Source organism: Actinia tenebrosa, unplaced genomic scaffold (assembly GCF_029948245.1).
Source record: "Actinia tenebrosa isolate PJP-AT-01 unplaced genomic scaffold, QUT_ActTen_1.0 PGA_scaffold8__29_contigs__length_14323225, whole genome shotgun sequence".
NCBI classification, from domain to species: Eukaryota; Metazoa; Cnidaria; class Anthozoa; order Actiniaria; family Actiniidae; genus Actinia; species Actinia tenebrosa.
Genome location: NW_028292585.1, coordinates 9550451 through 9567409, shown reverse-complemented (window position 1 = coordinate 9567409; position 16959 = coordinate 9550451). Strand labels below are relative to the sequence as shown.

The 16959-nt window shown below is 39.1% G+C and overlaps 3 protein-coding genes across 3 annotated transcripts; 1 reads left to right on the top strand and 2 right to left on the bottom strand.

Moving 5' to 3' along the window:
- LOC116302747 (uncharacterized) lies at positions 1–1629 on the bottom strand. The gene has a single exon (XM_031712110.2). The coding sequence runs from the start codon at positions 1627–1629 to the stop codon at positions 1–3; it is 1629 nt and encodes a 542-aa protein (XP_031567970.2).
- Positions 1630–2049: 420 nt separating this feature from the next.
- On the bottom strand, positions 2050–3621 carry LOC148905125 (uncharacterized). The gene is made up of 2 exons (XM_089024413.1): positions 3445–3621; positions 2050–2687 (listed from the first exon to the last, which is right to left on the bottom strand). The coding sequence occupies exon 2, from the start codon at positions 2655–2657 to the stop codon at positions 2157–2159; it is 501 nt and encodes a 166-aa protein (XP_088880539.1). The 5' UTR covers positions 2658–2687; positions 3445–3621; the 3' UTR covers positions 2050–2156.
- A 3551-nt stretch (positions 3622–7172) lies between these two features.
- On the top strand, positions 7173–15097 carry LOC116302744 (uncharacterized). The gene is made up of 7 exons (XM_031712107.2): positions 7173–7223; positions 9274–9988; positions 10942–11067; positions 11199–11297; positions 11679–11857; positions 14033–14368; positions 14700–15097. Exons 1-7 carry the CDS (start codon positions 7221–7223, stop codon positions 14919–14921), a joined length of 1680 nt encoding a protein of 559 aa, XP_031567967.2. The 5' UTR covers positions 7173–7220; the 3' UTR covers positions 14922–15097.
- Positions 15098–16959: the final 1862 nt, after the last annotated feature.

The following is a 16959-nucleotide window of genomic DNA, read 5'->3' as shown; positions in this document are numbered from 1 at the left end:
CTAATCTTTCTGAACGTTGGAGTCAAGTGACATTAAATCCAGATTATGACCCTCTGGCCCTCCAAACGCCCGCTGCACAGCATCCCAGCCACTTGGGGAAAGCATAGCATCTAAGCGTGAAAGATGACGGGAGAAATAATCAGCCGGGTTAGCACCTGAAGGAACGTAAACTATATGGAGTGATAAGTTTCTTTCCGTGGTCGCGTGAAACAGTTGGCGAGCCACCTCTGTTAACTTGAGTGACTTGGGGCCACGTCCCTGCCAGATATTTAGGGTCACCTGGTTGTCGACATTCACATCTACCCTGCAGTCAGTGACTGAGTCGGGAAGAGACCTAATCGCTTGCAACACAGCGTAAAATTCCTTCACATTAATATGCTCCTTGCGCAAATCCTCGCTCCAGTAATCGCCTAGCTCTTCGTCACCGGAGGCAAGATGCAATGTTGCAGCCCAGCGGAAAGAGGAAGCATCAGTTGACATCCTTAGCGACACATGTCTCTCTTGTCTCCAAGGGATGAACCTGTTCCAGGAGTCTAAGAATCGCCAGAATTCTATCTCCTTCCTTAGATCCCTTGATAAAGTCACCTCTGAGCCACGATTTGCCTTCCCGATGGACGCAGCCATTTCTCTAATGTAAAATCTAGCCCCGGGGAATGCCAAAGAAAACGATGAGCATTTTCCCATAAGTCTTTGTATAGATTTCAGAGACGTCGACTCTTTGCACGATAAGATGGCCTCTCGTAACTCTGCAAACTTAACACGCTTATCTCGTGGGACTGAGAATGCTTGCGCCTGTGTATCAATGATCATTCCGAGAAATTGAATTTTGACAGTGGGTAAAAGTATGCACTTCTTAAGGCCAAGAAAATAGCCTAAACCTAACAACACTGCGCAAGTCACGTACAACGCCGCCACCGCCGCTTCCCGGCTAAAGTCATCATCTCTTATCTCCAAACTGCGAGACCATCTTCCCTCCTCACTATAGATTTCGCCTAACAACCGGTCATCGATGTATAGGCAAGAGGTGATGCCTCTTTCCCAGAGGAATGTGGTTGAACTTAGACCAATGGACTGGTAGACGAACGGAGAGTTTTTCCAACCGAACGGGAGTGTGGTTCCAACAAGCCACCACCCCTTCCACTCGACCCCAAAGTACTGTTGGGAGTCCTCTGACAGAAGAACATGATCATACCCCGATTTGTCATCTATCTTCGAAAGGTATGAACCAGGGTACGCAAACTGGGTGACTGACACCAGGGTGTCGAGCTTGAAAGGCGTATCCCTCATCCACAAGTTTAGGAATCTTGCGTCCACGCACAAACGAGGCTTATTAGGTTCGACCGTTAAAGGTAAGACCAGCCAAGGGGGATCGACCTTCCCAACCTCGCCCCAAGTCCGAACAGCGCCTGAACGGATGCGATCAGCGAGAGTTATCGAGATAAATTCTTGAAATCGGTCACAAGATCGATGATTTTTGAACATCTGTCTAGGGGGCGATGGCGAGTCGCACTTGATGTCTTTAAAAATTCCCTTAAATGGTTGTATAAAATCTTTAACGTTCACTCCATTTTGGAGCCATCGTAGGATCTGGTCACCTACTGGGTTGTTCTCCAAGATTTTTCCCCACATCGGGATATGCCTATGAATCTCCCCCGCCCTGAAGCTTTCAGGGTCACGAAACTGAAGCATGCCGAAATCCGCTTTTTCCCCACTTATCACTCGGTCTATGTCAGCGAGCACAGCACTGGAAGTGCTAGTCACCCTTCCTGAACTTGGGCTTCCATCCGCTTGGACCCATCTAATCTCTTTATCGTGGGCTATTCCCTCTACACACAAGGGGTTGAAAACTATTACCAACTGTAAATAAGATCGTAAAACGAGAGTAAGGTGAAATTTTAACCCAAGCCCAGGAAAAAGGCGACCACCACACAGCTCGCTAAAGCGGGCTCAAGGGCATGCCCTAATGGGCAATACGCTTGCGGGAGGTCCTTTTCCCGAGTTAAAACAAAACAAAGCAAAATAAAACAAAGAACAAAACAAAACAAAATATCTGATGCAACTTGTTTATGCAGTAAAGTAATATACGCATTATTTCATTCGATCATCCATTTCCTCGCAAAGTCCGTTCTCACAAATCAATTCGAACCTAGTGCCACCTAGCGGCGCTTTACATTAAGTGAATTAGTGGGACAAAATCGTGCAATGTGCCCCTCCGCGTTACAGACAAAACACCTCCTCGGGCCTCGGTTACGACGGGTATACGGTGCTGTAGCCCTAGTCGTTCGCCCAGCAGCGGGAAAGCGGAATGGCGGTGTCAGAACAGAAAGTGGTACTTGAGCTACCTGGGCCACCTGAGTCGGGTTTTGAAGCCTTATAGCCTTATCGATCGTCTTAGCTATTTCCGCTTCTTCTTTACTTGCTACCAACGTAGTCAAGATCGGTTGTAAAGACGGCTCTACCACAAGTGGGCGACACTTTCGCAAGATGATATTAAATTTTGTAGCCCTCTCGTCATTTAGCTTCTGTGCCGTATAGACAACCTCTTCCAAAGCCGCTATCGCGGCGTAAGCATCGAATAAAGCCGTTGGGCGACCCACCAAAGCCTGTAGAGAACTTATCGCCCCATCTACCGTGTTAACACCCGCTTTTTTCTTCATCTCCTCAAGTTCTTTCCTTAATTTCTCTATCTATAGCAGAGGATCAAGAAAGAACTATTACTTTACATTTGAGACTCTTTGCCAAGTTATTTTTCCCTCTCAATGTGCCAACTACATTTAACTCATACCCGACCTCTCGGGTTCAGTCCTTTCGTTAACTTAATCTCTACCCGACCTTTCGGGTTAGCGGCCTCTTAAGTTGATTCTACCCGGCCTTCCGGGTCCAGGCCTTGTTTTTTTTTTTTTGTTTTTTTTTTGTTTTTTTTTTTTTTGTTTTAATTATTATTTTACTATATAACCTCTACCCGACATTTCGGGACAAAAACTGTGTGTAAAGCTATTTATCACTAAATTTGTGACCCGTATCGGGTACTGGTCCGCACAACCAATTAATCCCAATATTTTATAAAACTAACGATGCACAGCATAAAATAGAACAATAACCAAGCGAGACAAGATATGCACGTAAGAAGCACACCATATGTAGCAAAACAATAGAACGAAAACAACGAAACAATTAAACATGCAAATAGGACTAAAACTTAAATAACCAACGCTTGTGACCTAAACGTATAGCGTAAAACATTCCAATAAATATAAAACCCATAAATATAAAACACAACCATACTAGAAATAGCTAAGGTGAAACCCAAAGATATTATTAAAATTAAACATAAGACAGCACATGGCCAGGGAGTAGCTACTGATGAACATACGCGTATGACCGTGCCAAAACTGAGATATACACTGACAAAGATAAAACTAAGTGCAGCTCGGCAAAACATACCTCCGAAACCTGCTGAGTTTCAGTTTGGTTTAAAGACTTTCCCACAGAAGAACGTGGCGCTCCCGCCGAAGACACCGTAACCACCGAATCTTCTATCCCCGGTACGGCCAAAGCTGCCGAGACGTTTAAAGGCACTTGAGACGGATCCCTTGAGACGTGGTAGAGGAAGTTGGTGGATCAGCCACACTAACAACCACATCGGTTGGATTCAATTCTTCAATAATCTCAGCCGGAGAAGTCATAGTGAAACGCTGCTGGGTGAACGAACTACTTGATAAATGGATTTCTTTCTCCAGTAGGGTTCACGCCAAGTGACATACTTGAATATTTAATGATCTCTTAAATAATACTAATGACGTCATCAGGATGTCTGATGAATATTTAATGAGATAGAATAGTTTATGAAAAGTAAGCTATAAAAGTTTTCATCAAATTCAACCACAGCTTTCATTTGGTATTTCTTTACGGTAAAGTGAAAGGTTTTGTAGATGTTTGGCCAATGGCTGACCTCAGATTAAAAAAATGCAGATGAAAAAATATCAGCATCTTCGGACGATAATTGAGCCTCTTCGAAGGATAATATCTCCTTACAGTCAAACTACCTCAAGCGTGAACACGTAGAGGTCATTAATGACTTTATTTTTGGATTCTTGATTTCATTATTCGATTCGAACATTCATTAATGAAAACGAATCTTCAATATTCAAAAAATAGTAATAATTTGAAAATTCGATTAACTTTGGCTTGTAGGCTATTGTTTATAGCGCAAACAGAAGGTAAGTTATTAATTTTATATATTCCTTGCACAAAAAGTTGTTTTTGCATTTCAGTTGCATATATGCTTGGCATAGGGTAAAACATAGGACTGGACTCTTGGACTCTTGGACCCTGGACTCTTGGACTATTCTTTGGACCCATGTTTGAACCATTATATTTCTTATAACTATTGGTTGCGACCAGTTTGTTGCATGCGATTTGAGGAAAGCACTTACAATACAATACTTTGTATTGCATGCACGTGACTAGCATAGCCTTTCATTTGAAAAATGTTACTTTGATTTGCGTTCGATTCTTCACGGTCATAAAATAATGTGTCTTTTACAACAGAATCCTCAGCACTACTGCAACCTCGGATATTCAAGTCTTCTATATGCTATCTAGATGGCTATACAGAGACCACACAGAGTATAGATAAGCGAAATTGTCATGGAACGACTTCTAAATCAAGCTTCGAATGAGCGCAAATCAAAGTAACATTTTCAAATGAAAGGCTATGCTAGTCACGTGCATGCAATACAAAGTACAAAGACAGCCTATACGTTGAGATCCCTTTGTATAACCCTTCAATATTCCCAGTATCGCGCTTGTCTTCACCTTGTTATCTTATTATCCAAACCCTAACGCCTAGCAAAACTAATAACCTACCACATACAATGCCGGCAAACAGTCAGTCTGGGCATACATTCGATTCTTACCGCGCTCTTCTGTTAAGGCCGGTTTAGACGGTACGATTTTTGCCTACAACTATTGTATACAACACGCTCGCGTCTGTCGTGGGCGTGTTGTATGCTTGAGTTGTAGGATGCCACGAGCGTGTTGTATACGATAGTTGTAGGCGAAAGTCATACCGTCTAAACCGGCCTTTACGATGTTGAATGTCATAGGACAAAAAAAGAAAAAAAAAACCCTCAACATAGCTTAGCCTTTCATTTGAAAATGTTACTTTGATTTGCGCTCATTCGAAGATTGATTTAGAAGTCGTTCCATGACAATTTCACTTATCTATAAATTGATTTGAACGCGGCCATATGGCAGCAAAATAAAAACCTTACAAGTGATTAAAAAAAAAAGACTAATGTATATAATGACCAATAGTTATAAGAAATATAATGGTTCAAACATGGGTCCAAATAATAGTCCAAGAGTCCAGGGTCCAAGAGTCCAAGAGTCCAGTCCATGTTTTACCCTATGCCTATATGCTTGGCTTTTGTATATGCCAGGCTTTGAAGATTCGTTTTCATTAATGAATCTTCGAATCGAATAATGAAATCAAGAATCCACAAATAAAGTCATTAATGACCTCTACGTGTTCACGCTTGAGGTAGTTTGACTGTAATTTTTATACCAGATTATAGTACTTTGCGGCACTGTGGTTTTTTATAGAGTGCAAACAATGTAACCGTGAAACTTTAGTAATACTAAATAGCACAATTTCAGGCAAATTCCATTATTTTCCATTGTTTAATTAGCACTATGTTGTACTATTTAGTAATTAGTGTTTCACGGATTAATTGTTTGCACTCTACCTTGTCGTTTTTAGTGCCTACTACAAAGTAGTAGACACTATATTGTCATCGGGCGTGAAATTAACTCTGTCACGCGTATAAACTATCAAGTAAATAAACGGAGCATATTTTCATAACTTATACTTGTTAATCGCCAAAACAGAATCACATATGAAGTAAAAGAGATCTCAAAGGAACATTGTGGCTTTTTCATTGAGAAAACGAGGAAAACGTTTCGTCAAAGTATGACCTCCATTTTGTTTCAGTCACGCAACAGTTGCACAAAATGAATCGGCATAACACAGGAAGCCCAAAATAATCAATACCAACATTTAATAAAAACCTTTATTATATGACCGTGAATCTTTGAGCCTGGACACTAGCAAATCGAGCAATCTGATTGGATAGATCGCATCGCGGACTGGTCTAGATTCTCCGGTATTAAACGGTCCGATCGCATATTAATCTTACGGCGAAAACATTTTGTCCCTTTCAATGAAAAGTGGTCACATAATAAAACTCTTATCAACCGAGCTTGGTCGGTCTGTACGGGATAATCGCTGCGCTCGGTCTGTACATTCCGACCTCGGTCAAGATTATCCCGTACAGACCGACCAAGCTCGGTTAATAAGATCTAAATACTGATCTTTACTTTCAACATTTATATTCTTTCCAGCAACACCGCTATTTCAATTACCTACATATATCCTTCATATATCTCAATAGTCAGCTACCAACTTCCATTCCTTTCCTGTATAACAATAGTTTTTTATCAGCGCCTTTTTTTTTTCGGTTTCTCTTGCTAAAACCTAGCACACAACCTTTTAGCAGTTCTAACCGTTTCAATTAAATGATAACCGTTTTTTTTAATATTTTTTAAAATTACGTTTTCTTAAATATTTTTAAAAAAATTACTTGCTGCTCAAAACTCCTTAGCGCCCGGCCTTAGATTCGCGGCTAGTAAGACGGCGATGGTTTTCTATCCGAGTGAGTATAGCCATTATTAGGATAGATGTAGAGTAGAGAGACGGAGAGAAATAAGAAACAAATGGCAAACTTTGTCTATTTTTTTATCAGGATTCAAGTTATAACATTCTATAACTATGAAACATTTACACCCATGAATTATAAGAATTATTAACTATTGAAAAGAGAAAGTTCCTTATGAAAGATATCACGAATGTAAAGTATTTACCAGCATCAGTGTGGACCAGTATTTGACCTACCTGCTATCTGTCAGTATTGCGCATGTGCAAACTTTAAAATCCTTTGTGATTTGCTTTGATATTATTTATTTATAAACAGGAATCCCATGTTTTTCAATGGGGTTCTGTTGCTATCATATTTTCATATCTCTCTCAGGTTATGGTTATGACGATCTTTAATTCTAATGGAAGCAACGTAACTGTAATAATCAACATAGCCAACAAGTGATGAATATTTCTTTATTTGGAGACTAATGTCTGAGGCTAGTGACGCTGTCATAATATAATGGTAAGTGTGGTCTAAACAGATTTCAAAACAAAGGCCTCAATCATTGAAGTACGTGTTTGTTTTCGTCTCGTCTCTGATTTTTGACATTTGAAAAAAACTTGTGGGAATAGTAAACAACGGTCTTAAAAACGAAGCTTATTTCTTAGTAACTAAACATGCACAACTAACGCTCTTCGATCGCGCAAAAAAAGAAAAATAAGAAGAAGAATCAGGTTTTTAATATACACTAAATTGAAGAATCGTTGTCGGGTTCAGAAACATAGAACATAGAAGCTGAGACCGAGATGCCACATGGGAAATGACATAATCATATCATAGTATGTTTATTTGCGCCATCCATGCAGTCGGTTTAGAATGCCAAACGCGTATTAAAAACAGTGGATGATGTCACGGGTCGCTGGTCACAGCATGCATCTAATTAACGTACTTCCCATGTGCCATTTCGGTCTCAGCTTTTATGTTCTATGTTTCTAAACCCGACAACGATTCTTCAATTGAGTGTATGTTTAGTATTAATACACAGGTGATTATTGAAAATCTCGCGCGCTGATTGGTCGAGAAACTCAGATTATCACACGATAATCACCTCCAGCGATAATCCAATATGGCGGGCAGCCGCTTTGTCGCTGTTACCGGGGGAAAAAATGTGTCTTTTATCTTCTTTTTTTCGGCTTTTTTTGAAAGAATCACCTTTGTATTTATCTTAAAACAATCATTCACCTCAAGCTCAGTGAATATCGGAAATAATAACCTCAACTTCGTTTCGGTTATTATTCCCTGATATTCACTTCGCCTTCGGCGAATAATCATCGATCAAATGTCTATTTTTCGCTATCGCTAAAAAGTAATATCTTCACTTAATGTGGAAATATCACCTTTGGCAAGGAATTGCAATGAATGATAAAAATCCACTAAAACTGTATTTGATCGATAATTATATATTAATATCATATTAACTAAATATCACACCCCCGCGTGGCCATGCAATTTCCTCTATGTAGGAAAACTAGCTAACTTAAAACTGAAACTGGACAGGTTTACTAAGTCTGAAAAACAGTTCATCTCGTACCATTCGAATTGCTTCAATTCTTCCCGTACGCTTCTAGTAATCTCTTTATAAATTCCATATAAAGTACTAATTGGGGACACTTTTCACTCACACGCACTACCACTACATTTAATATTCTATGCACACAACGCTCAACTCACATGTTGATTTTTACGGATGGAGGAAATCGGAGAACCCGGAGAAAACCCTCGTAGCATAGGAGAGAACAACACATCAAACAAAATCAATTCACATGTGTGGCGACCGCAGAGCTCGAACCAGCGATCCGACCCGTTGGACTCACAGCGGTGAAAGACGACGCATTAGCCGCGAACGACACCCATGCTACCCATATTCCTTTCTTCTCTGTTATATGCATAGCTAGGGCATACTTTTAGCTGGTAAATGATATCATATTACTCTCAATAACATTACTCGATAACTAAAACCTCTACAACTCATCCGTTTACGCATTTTAACGGTTCTTGATTAGAAGTTTTGGGAAAAGTTGGCCAAAAAGGCAGTTATGCCCCGCCCTCCACGACATGTTGTTGTTTGTAATATAACTGGAAATAGAGTTGTGAAATTTAAGAACTTTCAAACAATCACCCGTAACAAGAGAAAATGAACTAAGAGAAGGAATCCCCGTGCCTCATCATGTGCACACTTTGATGCTATTTTTAGAATCATTGATGCTATTTTTAACTCGTTACCATACCTGCGCAATAATCATGCTTCCTTTAATGCCTCGTTTTAGGACACGAAAAGCGACAAAAACAGGGACTAGAAGCCGCCTACCATTAAGAAATCAACCAATCAGGTTTTTCGCTCAAAATATCTCCAAGCTAAAAATAGCATCACACTGTGCACATGATGGTTACAAGGCTATATAGGTAGGATTCTCTCTCTTAGTTCATATTCTCTTGCTCGTAACTATTATTAACGGATTGTACTCAAGATTGTGCGATTTCCTAAAACATAACAGTTCTTTTTCGTTGACAGGGGAATACTGATATCGTTATTTCTCGTCGTGGACCGCCGCTCATGAATACTGCAAACAAGTCCTTCAGTAGCTCAATAAAACCTACATCACGATTGCTCACCTGGTATTGGTCAGCCTGTGGCGTTTGTCTTATTTTATATCTGTCACTATATTTGTATTCTCTGGCTAAACATAACAGATTTACATCACTACCTCCACCCTTAAGGGCGACAGAATCAACTGAATTGTTGTACCAAAGAATACTTCAGAATAAACTCCAAACAAAAGAGCAATTATTTCATCAACTTGAGCAAGAGTTTAGGAATCAATGGTGCCGACAGAGAAAGACGCGGGTCAACTGGGAACAAGTAATGCGACCGTGTTCGGATAATATGGCCTGGGGTCAAGTGAAGCCAGGATGGGACAAAAGCCAACGAACAAGTGTATCAATGAGTACCATCTATTATCAGGATATTCGTCCAGCCAGAGAGTTTAGTAGAATATTCATTCAATCGAGAACAAAGGATGGTCAAATCAAACGGATTGGTGGGGATTCTTGGAGAGTATATCTACGTGGACCGTCATCCATTGCTGCCACTGTGTTTGATCATAATAATGGCACATACGAAGCTCTGTTTCTCGTTATGGAACCAGGGACGTACACACTAAAAGTCATTCTTGATTTTAGCATATGTGATGGGTTTAGGGATCCTCCCATCGATTGGTTTATCAAAGGTATGACAGAAATCTACGAGATATTGTCAGTATGAGCGTCGCTTTCATGAAGCAGTGTAATAATCAATAACAAAATGCTATATTGAAGGTCACGGCCAGTTCATCACAGGGAAGGATCAAGCAATAATAATCTGAGAGGGGGGAAGGGGTGGAGCGGAATGAAAAGGTCTTCATTAGACGAATCTCAGTGCTTAGTGACTAGGCTAAACAAATCCAGAAGATGTTGCGCCCCAAGAAAATTCTTAAGACTGGTTTCCAGACATGTTATTTTCTGCGTTCTGCGGATATGTTGGACAAAATAAGATAAAAAAATAATGTCTTAAACCAAAAAAGAGGTAGAGCCGAGTTGCAGCACCATCCGATGGCCCCTCCCCCCTGCCCCCTTCCTAAATCCACCCCTGTTGGTCATGAATTGTTCTTATGAATTGTTCTTATCGTGACTTCAGAATTAAAGGCAACGCAAAGGGAGTTGTTCCTTTACCTTTTCTCGATCAATTAAAGCTAATGAACTCATTTTCATATTAGATACCAATCTCTTGCTTGAAATAAGATGCATAAGTTGCTTGGTATTGCTTGGAGGATCAGCTTAATAGACGTCTACGGCTTTGACGTAATGTTTTCCCATTTCAGACCACATGTCATTCCCTAGAGTATCATTTCTCTGTTTAAGGTTTGCACTCCGTTGCACATGAGAAAACACATGAATATGGATACAGCTCAAACAAAGAATCTTATTTTCAAGGGAATGACACGTGGTCTGAAATGGGAAAACATTACCCCAAGCCGAAGAGGTACGTCTATTTGATACATTACAACCGCAGTACAAATGTGTATTTCATATATATTCTCATACACATATTTTAAAAAGTGGGAAGGCGGTTGAAAAAAAAAATCAAATCGTCCAATCCAAATAAAAGGGCCGTTGACTGATGGTGCTAGTTTGATGATTTCAGGTAATCATCATGGAAAGAAACAAGAGGAGGGGATATTAGGCTATTTAGATGATTACCTACATGAAACAATAGACGGACAGCTGTCAATCAACATAACTAAATCCCGAATGACCATGCCCATTGAAGGTTAGTGTAATGGAGATTAAGATTAGTGGTGGAAGAGTTTGAAAATAGGGCGATCTTTACTGTGAATATGCAGTAATAGATTTTAAGGAGCAGATTTTAGACTAATGAATGTTTTGTTGTTTTCCCCTCAGGAATTTTAACCCAGGAAGCTTGTGGTGCAGGTTGTGATTTCCTCATTGATGGATATGGTAGATGGATCAATAACAGGGATTGGCTTCCATTTATAAAAGGTACATGTATACTAGTGATTGATTTCAAACTGTATAAAGCAAGGCGTATGTGATTTCGGGCTAGATATAGTTTACCGACACTTACCTTTCTAGACCTGTCCGCTTACTTCATCCAATGACATGCGTGCGTTTGATCAAAATAGAATCTTATGAAGTTCGGCGGAATTCAAAATTTTGTCAAAGTAAACTGGTTGCTATGCGTGACATCTTGAAAAGGCTATGTCGATTGGAATGTTGCCGCAACTGTCGAATTGTATGTTGGAGACTCTAGCATGGCCGGGATACAGTTGATAGTATTAATATCAGTTTTCAGGTCATTTTTGCTGCTTTACCAAGTGAATCATCATTTGACCTATAATACCTCGTATTTTATTCCATTAGAGGCGGATATTCCTAGAGTACAATCAGGAAGAGGTCCATCAGGTATGCTCATCTCGTATGGAGACTCCGTAGCATTGCGGTTTGGTCTATCTTTGGCAAGAAATAAAAAGATATGTGGTGAACTGTACAAGTCGTGTTCTTATAGATATAACTGGATCTACCCTGTTGGGAACGAACAGGTACAAAGTGTGTTGTAAATAGATTTGTTCTCACTTTGCTCCAAATGTGTAGGTACGGATAAGCGGTAGCTTGTCACTTGCTTCTCACCTGTGGGGTTCAGACTATGGCTAGATCCCTTCACTCGGCAACACATGTGACCAGAGTTTGTTGTGGGTCTTCTACATCAAAAAATTCCAAACCATTAAATACTATTTTGATACAACAGCAGTAAGCCATGCCCTGACATAGATCATTAATGCAGTGTTCGATGTAATCTAGAATCGTTCGGTTGTGCCGTGTAGGCTTTGGTAAGTTTCGGTAGTTTTTGGTACGTTTGGAATTTTTTGCTAGGTTTAGGGAGTTTTTGGTATCTTTTGGGTTATTTTTTGGTATTTTTGGTAGGTTTCGGTAGTTTTCGGCAGGTTTTGGTATTTTTTGATATTTTGTGGTATTTTTTGTATTTGTGGTATTTTTGTGATATTTTTTGGTACTTTTCGGTAAGTTTTTGTAGGTTTTGGTAAATTTAAGTTTTGGTAGGTTTCAGTAGGTTTCGAGTGGGTTTTGGTAAGTTTTGGTAAGTTTTGGTAGGTTTTGGTAGGTTTCAGTAGGTTTCGAGTAGGTTTTGGTAAGTTTTGGTAAGTTTTGGTAGGTTTTGGTAGGTTTTGGTATTTTTGTTAGGTTTCAGAAGGTTTCGAGTAGGTTTTGGTAAGTCATTGGTAGGTTTTGGTAGGTTTCAGTAGGTTTCGAGTAGGTTTTGGTAGGTTTTGGTAGGTTTCAGTAGGTTTCGAGTAGGTTTTGGTAAGTTTTGGTAGGTTTTGGTAGGTTTCAGTAAGTTTCGAGTAGGTTTTGGTAAGTTTTGGTAAGTTTTGGTAGGTTTTGGTAGGTTTTGGTAGGTTTTGGTAGGTTTTGGTATTTTTGTTAGGTTTCAGTAGGTTTCGAGTAGGTTTTGGTAAGTCATTGGTAGGTTTTGGTAGGTTTCAGTAGGTTTTGGTGGGTTTTGGTAGGTTTTGGTAAGTTTTGGTAGGTTTTGGTAGGTTTTGGTAGGTTTTGGTAGGTTTTGGTAGGTTTTGGTAGGTTTCAGTAGGTTTCGAGTAGGTTTTGGTAAGTTTTGGTAGGTTTTGGTATTTTTGTTACGTTTCAGTAGGTTTCGAGTAGGTTTTGGTAAGTCATTGGTAGGTTTTGGTAGGTTTCAGTAGGTTTTGGTGGGTTTTGGTAGGTTTTGGTAAGTTTTGGTAGGTTTTGGTAGGTTTTGGGGTAGGTTTTGTAATGTTTGGGTACTGGTTTTTTGGTAGGTTTTGGTGGTTTTGGTGTTTTGGTAGGTTTTGGTAGGTTTTGGTATTTTTGTTAGGTTGAGTCAGTAGGTTTCGGTAGTGTTTTGGTAATTCATTGGTGGTTTTGTAGGTTTCAGTAGGTTGGTGGGTTTGTTTGGTTTGGTTAAGGTTGATAGGTTTTTTTGGTAGGTTTCAGTAGGTTTGGTAGGTTTTGGTAGGTTTGTAGGTTTTGGTATGTTTTAGTATGTTTGGTTAGGTTTTGGTAGGTTTTGGTAGGTTCAGTTAGGTTTTGGTAGGTTTTGGTAATTTTTGGTAGGTTTGGTAGTTTTGGTTGGTTTTGGAGGTTTGTTCGGTTTTGGTAAGTTTTGTTAGGTTTTGTTAGTTTTGTTTAGGTTTTGTAGGTTTGTTAGGTTTGTTAGGTTTTGGTAGTTTGTTAGTTTTGTAGTTTGTTAGGTTTTGTAGGTTTGTTAGGTTTTTGTTAGTTTTGTTAGGTTTTGTTAGGTTTTGTTAGGTTTTGTTAGGTTTTGTTAGGTTTTGTTAGGTTTTGTTAGGTTTTGTTAGGTTTTGTTAGGTTTTGGTAGGTTTTGGTAGGTTTGGTAGTTTTGGTAGGTTTTGGTAAGTTTTGGTAGGTTTTGGTAGGTTTTGGTAGGTTTTGGTAGGTTTTGGTAGGTTTTGGTAGGTTTTGGTAGGTTTTGGTAGGTTTTGGTAGGTTTTGGTAGGTTTTGGTAGGTTTTGGTAGGTTTTGGTAGGTTTTGGTAGGTTTTGGTAGGTTTTGGTAGGTTTCAGTAGGTTTCGAGTAGGTTTTGGTAGGTTTCAGTAGGTTTTGGTTTGGTCGTTTCGTTTGTCCATCTCCATCGATATCCTGTTTGATTTATTAACTTTCTAACCCGTTCCGTTCTTGTTTCTTTAAAATATCTGTTCAAGGCTGAGATACAGAATAACGATGACTTTGATTTTAATGAAGACCTTGTCATCCATTACATAAGACAGGTCCTGGAACAACTTGTCATGAACGATACTAGCAGCACCTTAGTCATAAATATGGGCTTACATTTTGTCATGTCAATAAACTTCACTACTTACCAGCATTTTATTGACAAAACCATTGGAGTTTTCTTAGAAAACCAATATGGTGTTGGCCAAAACAAGTCACAATTAAAGCACAAATCAAGAATCATATGGAAAACTACAACTGTTATTTCTAAAGAGCATGCGGTTTCTTCATCGAATGCAACAAAATGGAGGTTCTTCACGACTCAGGTAACATGTTTGCTTAAGTGTAGTACTCCCTGCTTAGCAGCATAACTAGCTACTTTGTATCAAACATTTCCCCCTAAAGAAAGTTCTCCTTTAGAACGTTGACGTTTAACAAAGTAAGCCAGATAGTTTAAAAACCATAGAGATCCAGTGCTAACGACCTTATATGTTTGGTTAAAAAGAAAAAATAGTACAAAGAAAGAAAGAAACATGAAAACAAGAAGAAAAGGACAGTAGAATGAAAAGAGGGAAGAGAAATTAAATAAGAATAAAAAATGAAAGAAAAAGTGGGAATTTTTTACTGGTTGACTATGGTTCTTCATTATTTCCACAGCGAATACTTCTCTTCAATTCCTACGCAACGTGGGCAATGTGTAAGGCTGGGATCCCTGTGCTTGATGTTCATCCAGTTACAGATTCCTACCCGCCTGGGGCAGATGATGTGGTTCATTATCCAGATTCTGTATTCAGTAATGCTGAAAAAGCCTTGGAAAGCTTTAAAATAAATGAAATAAATGGCAAAAAAAGAACAGAACTGCCACCCAATGCAAATTAAGAATGTGGTGACAGAGTGAACACAAGACTGAACTACTTTATCTAACAAATCACTGCCCAAGTAAGCACGAATAGACAACCCATTATTGATAATGACCTGCGCGCGCGGTCACCCTGTGGTTTAAACGTCACTAATTTCGGTAATTGATGACGAAATAAAGTGCGTCATAAAGGTAATCGATTCATTTTCGTGCTTTAAAGCAATTCGTAAAAGAACAAGAGAACGAGAACATTGGAAGGTTGGGCTTATTATGATATTTATTTGTGTGTGCTGTTATTGAGCTCATTTTCTTATCCTGAGTCCAGACATCAAATAAATTATTATTTTGGGTAAAAAATGCCGAGCATTTTAAGCAGCAACTGAAGAAGAAGAGCAGAAGACCAAGACGTGTACGTATGCGTCATATGAATGCTATTTAACAATTATTCGCCGAAGGCGAAGTGAATATCGGGGAATATTTAGTGAGATGCGAGCCTTCGAGTGAAGAGGTAAATATTCTCCATATTCACTGAGCCTGAGGCGAATAATTGTTTTAGTATAAATACACAGGTGATTCTTTCAAAACAGAAAAAAAGAAGATAAGGCATTTTTTTCACGTTAGCAGCAACAAAGCGGATGTCCGCCATTTTGGATTATCGCTGGAGGTGATTAAACAGATTACTAGGATGAAACCATGGTTCAAATTAGTTTCCAGTATCACCTAACGCTTTTCACTTTAGTTAGACAAATTACTAGGATGAACCCATGTTCATATGTCTTAATCTTTCATCTACGAATATGGATCAAATGCGAAACCGAGCGTTTAACAGATACTGTGGCCATCCGGAAAGTGAAAAGCGAATGACCGGATTACTCCTTCTCGCTAGCTGATCCTCGTTCGTTGTGTATGCTTGTTTGTTTGATTGGTTTATGCAAACTGCTCGTTTATTTGCGCTAGTGTCCTGTGTCCTACATGGACACTATACTTGCTTGTTTGCCTTTCAATTCACGCCAGATGGACGCGACTAGATTTCGCATGGGTTTGGATTATCTGGAGGCATTTTACGGAAAGAAAATAACGATGTCCATGGAACGATCCATTTAATGTACTGGATTGGTACTCATCCAATCAGAATGCACTAACAAAACTGTCAAGGTCACCGCACCACATTTAATACGTGCCATATGTTTTTACAGTCGTCATGAATAGAAAGGAGGAAAAATGGAAAGAAAACGCAGATGTATTTTACGGGTTTGACTATGTTTTCTTATTACCGTTTTGTTTGTGGTAAACTGGTCATAAGATGCTTTGTTGTTGTTTTTTCTTTCTGATTCACCCGCGATATAATGGAAAAATTGCGTAATTGTGCTGGGGTTCTTTAGGACCTATACCTAAGTGACCTGGAAATGCTGGAAACAAAGATAAAATAAGATAGATCATAATGAAATAACCTTTTTTTTCGCGCTAGCCTAATGTGGTTATTTTTAGTTCACATCAGTAAATGGTCCCTCCATTGTAAAAATATTCATTAGCGATTTAATTACTTTTTGCGTTATGGAAGACACTAGACTTGACCTTGAACAAAGAAATAATTTTGAAAGCCAATCGGCTTTATCCCATTCTATTTTCACCTTTCAGTTTTATCTAAATCAGCAGGCTCCTCCCTGTGATCCCATACACACACACACAAAGTTTTTTTGCCACTTTTCGAAAAATATTTTAACTTTCATACGTAATTTAGAGTAGAAAATATTGGCGCTTTAGAGTGCTTTTAGTCTCACTGTTGACTAGTTAAATAAATTTATCTAACTTAGATAACTATTTAGTTGACGTCAACTGAAATAGTAAAAGCGCGCCAAATAACGGTCATGCTAATCCGGGGGGTTGTTTTACCAGAGAATTAGTGAATAGACATTCATTTGTATCATCGTTTTTCCCGCTGATCTCAGTAGCTGTTTACTCGTAGTTTCAAATTTAGGTGACGTCACCTAAAATAGTAAATAACTTATCTAATTTAGTTGACGTCACCTATTCAACAGTGAGACTAAAAGCACTCTA

Bases quoted from the DNA above. Each gene is read 5' to 3' on its own strand.
- LOC116302747 (XM_031712110.2), bottom strand. From the start codon at position 1,629: ATGTGGGGAAAAATCTTGGAGAACAACCCAGTAGGTGACCAGATCCTA.
- LOC148905125 (XM_089024413.1), bottom strand. From the start codon at position 2,657: ATGAAGAAAAAAGCGGGTGTTAACACGGTAGATGGGGCGATAAGTTCT.
- LOC116302744 (XM_031712107.2), top strand. The intron at 11,068-11,198 runs GTTAGTGTAATG...TTTTCCCCTCAG, and splicing joins AATGACCATGCCCATTGAAG to GAATTTTAACCCAGGAAGCT. The intron at 11,298-11,678 runs GTACATGTATAC...TTATTCCATTAG, and splicing joins TTGGCTTCCATTTATAAAAG to AGGCGGATATTCCTAGAGTA.